This window comes from Solanum pennellii, chromosome 7 (assembly GCF_001406875.1).
Source record: "Solanum pennellii chromosome 7, SPENNV200".
Taxonomy (NCBI): Eukaryota; Viridiplantae; Streptophyta; class Magnoliopsida; order Solanales; family Solanaceae; genus Solanum; species Solanum pennellii.
The window spans coordinates 70,519,090-70,526,210 of record NC_028643.1 but is presented as its reverse complement, the minus strand read 5'-3'; the positions used below and the strand labels follow the sequence as shown (position 1 = coordinate 70,526,210).

General features: G+C 35.4%; 1 protein-coding gene across 1 annotated transcript; it reads left to right on the top strand.

Annotated features, from left to right (window-relative positions):
- The first annotated feature begins 686 nt into the window (after nt 1–686).
- On the top strand, nt 687–7,121 carry LOC107025558 (fimbrin-5). The gene is made up of 14 exons (XM_015226340.2): nt 687–977; nt 2,009–2,179; nt 2,666–2,910; nt 3,269–3,440; nt 3,523–3,561; nt 3,661–3,729; nt 3,840–3,956; nt 4,224–4,435; nt 4,895–5,050; nt 5,128–5,327; nt 5,546–5,703; nt 5,781–5,877; nt 6,133–6,224; nt 6,550–7,121. Exons 1-14 carry the CDS (start codon nt 891–893, stop codon nt 6,703–6,705), a joined length of 1,971 nt encoding a protein of 656 aa, XP_015081826.1. The 5' UTR covers nt 687–890; the 3' UTR covers nt 6,706–7,121.

Genomic DNA, 7,121 nt, shown 5'->3' with positions numbered 1-7,121 from the left:
TTTTCAATTTTGATTTGATTTGTTGAAACAGAGAAGAATATGAAGATTGGGAATGTTAGCGAAATTGATTGGCGTGATTTAAGGGATTCATTTTTTTATTTCCGTTTTTATATCTAGACTTTAATTAATAATGTATCCGCTCCATCTTTTTTAATGTATCAGGCCCTATGATTATTGTATCCATGTTTTTTATTTTTGAGGGATTTTTGTCATTAAAAAACTTATAAGGGACAAATGGTCATTTTGCTCTAAAAGTTTGTTATTTTTGTCTTTTGCCCTTATATAAATAAATTAAATTATAACCAATAGTTGAGCGTCAAGTATTTTTAAAAATATTTAAATAGTTTAACTTTAAAATAGTTAAATATGTGATCAATTTTGAACTCAAAGGTGGATGAGAATGGTATTTTGGAGTCAATAGGTAGATAGGAAGGGCATTTTGGAGCCAATAGGTGGATGAAGGGTAATTTTATACCATTTCCAATACTTCGAGGGTATTTTAGGCCTTTTTCGATTATATATATATATATATATTTTATTATTATTATTATTATTTTTAAAAAAAGGAGGTTTTTTGTTTTAATTATTTGTATAGTCTATAGTCCCCTTATATTTCGCGGGTCCGATAGTTAAACGAATTTTTCTCCTTCCATTTTCCTACTGGGAACCAAGATTTGTCCATTTTCTTTCCCTAAACATTTACTTTATTTATCAAATGCCCACAAATCTTCTAACTAAATAATGATCATGTATCATGTGATCATCACACTACATAAAATGCACCTCTAATTTCATTTATTCTTTGCAAATTTCTATGGTTCTATAATCTCAATTTATTAAATAAATCATTTGGCATTGATCTTGTGAATTGATTTGCAATTTTAAGGAGAATGTCTGGTTTTGTTGGTGTTGTTGTTTCTGATCAATGGCTTCATAGCCAATTCACACAAGTCGAACTCCGTGGCCTTCATTCTAATGTATGTCTAATATTCGTTTCATAACGTATTGTATTGTATTGTTTTGATGAATACTGACATTATTTAGATTGATTATATCATTTTTTAATGCAACTTACTAGTAATATGGTCGAATAAACTTACAATTATAAAGAATAAATAAGGTACGGGCCGGAATGGATTTGTTATAAAAAGAAGGTGGATAAAGGGTGAAAGTAGCAGGTATCTTATGAAATTAGTCGAGGTGCGTGCAGATACACCATAGGTATCCAAAAAAGTAGGGTGAACTAGGATTAGAAAATGGTAACAATGCTGTCACACCAAACTTGTGGTTACATAACAATAGATTTCTGTATTTGTTGCTGGTGACTTGTGGTGACATAACAATAGATTTCTGTATTTGTTGCTGGTGAAAGGTATCTGGTATCTGGTTGAATTAGTTAAGGTGTGCACAAGCTGGTCGGGACACTACAGTCAAAATAGAAAGGGTGAAATAGGGTTAGGAAATGGTAACAATGCTTTCACACCAAACTTGTGGTTGATTTCTGTCCTTGTTGCTGGTGAAAGGTATCTGGTGTCTTGGTTGAATTAGTCAAGGTGTACACAAGCTGATCGGGACACCACAGTCAAAATAGAAAGGGTGAAAGAGGATTAGGAAATGGTAACAATGCTATCACACCAAACTTGTGGTTACATAACAATGAATTTCTGTATTTGTTGCTGGTGAAAGGTATCTGGTTGAATTAGTCAAGGTGTGCGCAAGCTGGTCGCGACACTATAGTCAAAACAGAAAGGGTGAAATAGAGTTAGAAAATGGTAACAATGCTATCACACCAATCTTGTCGTTACATAACAATGGATTTAACGATACAATACGATAAATACTTAAAGTAACAATCAAAGCGAACATGGTATTTAAAGTAACAATACGATACAATACAATACAATGTGTAACAACAACCATCCACACAAGTTGTTGATTGAGTTTGTTGATACTTTTTTGTTGTCCTGGAAAATTTTCTTGTTGTTGTTAAACTGAAATTTGGTTACAGTTTGTTTCTGCATCGAATGAATCTGGGAAGGCCACACTGGGCAATCTACCACCTGTTATGTGCAAGCTTAAGGCCTTGAAGGATATTCTCTCTGCAGATGACATTAGCCGCATATTAAGCGAGTCAGCTACTGATGCGACTCAAGAGATTGATTTTGAATCCTTTCTTCGGGTGAGTGCCACACATTTTCGTCGTGCTTTTGTTTATTTCCCTGTTATCTTAGTTTTATTGACCAGTATTTATGTTTGGGATTCAAAACAAATGAACTACAACTCTGCCTTTTATACAGAAATTCCAAATGTGATAAAGTTTGTGGTTGTCTAATTTACTCTTTACATGTTTGGCTTTCATATTCGTCATATCGTTATTGCTGTGATGAGTGAAACCACTGAGCTTATCAACCTGCCTTAAGCTGGAATTCTCTCATACCTTTGCTGGTTATCCTGTTATTTTCTTATCTTTATTTCTTATGTATGTGTCATAAGTTTTGTCTATCGGGAACAACCTCTCTACTTGCCAAGGTAGGGGTAAGGTTTGCATAAACTCTACCATTCCCAGACTCCACTTGTGGGACTATACATGGTCAGTTGTTGTTATTGTTGTCGTGTCATAAGTTCCCTGTGTTAACTAAAGTGTGGTTTGTTTCTGGCTGGCTAGTTATATCTAGATTTACAAGGACGAGCAACTGCTAAATTGGGGAATACAAAATTAAAAACGTCGTCCTCTTTCCTCAAGGCCAGAACAACCACAATTCGTCACAATATTAGTGAATCAGAAAAGACATCATATGTTGCACACATCAATAACTTTCTCAGAGAGGACAAGTTTTTGAAGGATTTTCTTCCTATAGATCCATCTGGCAATGCACTCTTTGAACTCGTGAAAGGTGGCGTTGTTCTGTGGTAAGTGTTACTCCCTCTGTCCCAATTTGAGTGTCTTAGTTTGACTGGATACGGAGTTTAAGAAATAAAGAGAAACTTTTGAACCTTTTTGTTTTTAACTAAAGCTATGTAGAATGTACCAAAATGTCATTTAATCTTGTCGTTTTAAACATGGAAAGTTAGAAAGCAAAGAGTTTCCAGAAAAGGCAAGAGACATTCTCTTTTGAAACGTACTGGAAAAGGAAAGTAAGACAAACAAATTGAAACAGAGTGAATTATTAGGATAAACAGGATGATTTTATCCAAGAGATTCTTGTTTCACTTAATCATTTGATTGCTTGCATGTTTGTTGGGTCATTAACTAAATCATGTAATGCAGTAAGCTTATCAATGTTGCCGTCCCTGGTACTATAGATGAGCGTGCTATCAATACGAAAAAGGTTCTTAATCCATGGGAGACAAATGAGAATCACACTCTTTGCCTCAATTCTGCAAAAGCAATCGGTTGCACAGTCGTCAATATTGGCACACAGGATTTAGTCGAAGCAAGAGTATGTAATATCTCCTACATATGAATTACTTAATCATCAGTATTATAGCTGCTGAAGTTTCTTATGTTTTTCATTCTCTTAGCCTCATCTGGTTGTTGGGCTGATTTCTCAAATTATCAAGGTATTTTTCTACTACTATACTTGTTCCATATGTTCGTCGTGCAGCTGGAAATGTTACTCGTATCATATCTGATCTTCTTGTTTTGAAAAAAAAAAACAGATACAACTATTAGCTGATCTCAATTTGAAGAAAACTCCGCAACTTGTGGAACTGGTGGAGGACAGCAAGGTCTGCTAATAGTTGATTGGTTTCTCCTGTTTTTGGTTCTACCGCGGAGTAATACTTGTAGAAGTTCTAATGCACCTTGATAGGGAAAATAACAGTAGTAAAATTTGCAGGATGTGGAGGAGCTCATAGGTTTATCTCCAGAAAAGGTTTTATTGAAATGGATGAACTTCCATCTAAAGAAGGCAGGCTATACGAAGCAAGTCAATAATTTTTCGTCTGATTTAAAGGTGAGATAGTGTTACAAGTTCAATATCAGATTACCTTTTCAGGAATTGGTAGCACTATATTTGTAAGGATTATCAACTTGAATTTGTCATAACACTCAAAGCTCAGGTGAAACGAGGCTTAGTAAACTGGTTATCGTGTTATGTCCATCTCTATCTGTCTATCATCTGCTCCTGATTCTAGTTTGAGACGAAGTAGACATACAAAGCAGGAAAAAAATTTAATTAGTCTGCACTTAACTTCTGATGTTTAGCCTCTGTTCGCTGCAGGATGGAGAGGCCTATGCTCATTTACTCAATGCTCTTGCACCTGAGCATGGTACAACCAACACACTAGATACTAAAGATCCAACTGAAAGAGCAAATTTGATTATTGAGCAAGCAGAGAAACTCGATTGCAAAAGATATGTTACTCCACAGGATATTGTTGAGGGATCCCCAAACTTAAATCTTGCATTCGTTGCACAAATATTCCAACACAGGTCAGATTAACAAGTTCTTTTCCGTAGACCAATTACCTACTTTCATTCTCTTGTTCGTTAAGTTATAATTCAGTTCCATAGCAAATATTATAGACCAAAAATCCTCAAGGTGAAAGGTGACCTGAATTAAGCCAACTCTCAAGCTTAGCTTAGTTTTGTTTAAGATCAGCATTCTCCGATAGTCTTTGTCTTCGATTGAGAGATAACGCAACAAGAATGCTAATAACTAACGTGTAAGCTGCTGTTTCTTTCAGCAGTCGATGTTTCCACTTGTAACTGATTTGATATCATTTGGTAAAAAAATTAACTAATTGATTGCATGAACCCTCGTCTACTATTCAAGTAATGATTTTGAATGAATGGTAAGATAATCTATTAAGAAGTTTATGCTTACGATATGTGGAGTTCACAATGATGTACTTTTCCGTCTACTAAAGAGTTTCTACTTTCATGGTCTAGGAATGGATTGTCAGTGGACACCAAGAAAATATCTTTTGCTGAGATGATGGAGGATGATGATCAAACATCTCGAGAAGAAAGATGCTTCCGGTTGTGGATTAACAGCCTTGGAACTGATACCTACATAAATAATCTATTTGACAGTGTCCGGACTGGGTGGGTACATTGCTTCTTTGTTCGGCATTATTTAGACATTATAAACACGAGTTAATGATAATCCTCTTGAGATACAGGTGGGTGCTTCTCGAGGTACTCGATAAAATTGCACCAGGATCAGTCAACTGGAAGCAGGCAACAAAACCCCCAATTAAGATGCCTTTTAGAAAAGTTGAGAACTGCAACCAAGTCATACGGATTGGAAAACAACTAAATTTCTCCCTTGTGAATGTAGCTGGAAACGATATTGTACAAGGAAACAAGAAGCTCATATTAGGTATTGATACTCTCTTTTGAATCTCTATTTTGGCATTATTTCTTCATTTTCATGCCAAAAAATTCTGAAGGGATTTACGTTGTTAATGTGCAAAGTCAATTCTTTATAGTGAATATGATGGATATCGCAAACATTTGGCGATGTGACTTTAGATATGATTTAGTTGTTATTAATTGTTCTATTGTTAGAGAAGTAAAAGTTTCGTTCTCTTTTCTCAGCCTTTTTGTGGCAGCTAATGAGGTTCACAATGCTGCAACTGTTGAAAAACTTGAGGTTTCATGCCCAAGGAAAGGAAATAACAGATGCTGACATCCTAAATTGGGCAAACAAAAAAGTGAAGAGTGCAGGCAGAAAATCTCAAATAGATAGCTTCAAGGTGGTTAAAAAAACTTCAACTTTGATATATCGGGTTTCTGTTTCACGGTATCTGAGTTCTTTGTTTTGTTCTGTTAGGACAAAAGTCTATCAAATGGGATGTTTTTCCTAGACCTTCTTAGTGCAGTGGAGCCAAGGGTCGTGAATTGGAGCGTTGTAACCAAGGGGGAAACAGGTATAGACTTATAATGTAACGATTCATTTATACATGTAAATAGAGAAGATTTAGATTACTTTGTTGAAGAAACTTGGAATTAAGAAGAAAGGTGACTTCCTGAGATAATAACAATCGATTGAGTGATCATATGAGAAATTGGCAACTTGGAAGAAAAGATTTTCTTCTCTACATGACTTTGATTAAATACTCTGAATGATGACTTGTTTCTTTGGGTATCATGAAAAATACTGATGATTCTGAATGCAACTGCAGACGAGGATAAGAAGCTTAATGCAACTTACACAATCAGTGTTGCACGGAAACTTGGATGCTCCATCTTCTTATTGCCAGAGGATATAATAGAGGTAACATATCAGATAATAGACTGCTTTTTTGTGCCTGCATTTTGTACACCATACTAGAGTGCCATATCGCGCAGACCAAAAGTTTTACATGCTGCAGCCCAGATTCATTCTGAAAAAACTTCCAATGAACACCATAAAAGCTAATTTAGCTGTACCATTAATGTTCTGCTTCATGTAATAGCACCAAAATGTATCTTTGCTTAATAGCTAGTAGCAATTTCCTTGTTCATGACTATTGACCATAAAACTTCATGATGTTTGCATCCTGGCAATTTCTTATTTATGAAATTTTAGCCTCGAGTCCTACACTGTCTTTGCCAAACAGGTAAACCAGAAGATGATCCTTACTCTCACAGCAAGCATCATGTATTGGAGCTTGCAACATAAAGCCGATACTCCAGAGACCATCCCTGAAGAAGACATTGCTGCTTCTGATGAATCTCCGGCTGCACCCAATGATGGTGAGAATGCTTCTTCGTAAGTCACAGAAGAGGAGCAGCAACAAGACAGATAGAGATATTCATGAAAATAAGTATAGATAATATCGTTGTATTTGTCACTGATGGATTGGTGGGAATGCTTCTTCTGATTTGATCCTCAACTCTTGTTTTCAAGAGGACAAATCTCATATAGTTGGTCAATATGTTAATTAACTAAAAATTCGTTAGTCGCGCTTCTTTATCGCCACAAAGTGGTTAGGGTGGTACAAGGCAAGAAAAAAAAGTAACTTGTATATTTTTAAAGAATGTTTAGGTTCTCTGATCTTATAGATTACCAGGGATTTCAAATAGACAGCTATCTTGTTTTCTTCATGAAACTGATATGAGATTTGAATGAAAACCTGCAGGATACTTTGCCTCATCATTTCTTGAAGCAGTATCCTACTAGTTATATTTA

Coding starts and splice junctions, on each gene's coding strand:
- LOC107025558 (XM_015226340.2), top strand. CDS start 891: ATGTCTGGTTTTGTTGGTGTTGTTGTTTCTGATCAATGGCTTCATAGC. Junction 2,911..3,268: donor AAAGGTGGCGTTGTTCTGTG/GTAAGTGTTACT, acceptor CATGTAATGCAG/TAAGCTTATCAATGTTGCCG. Junction 6,225..6,549: donor TGCCAGAGGATATAATAGAG/GTAACATATCAG, acceptor TTTGCCAAACAG/GTAAACCAGAAGATGATCCT.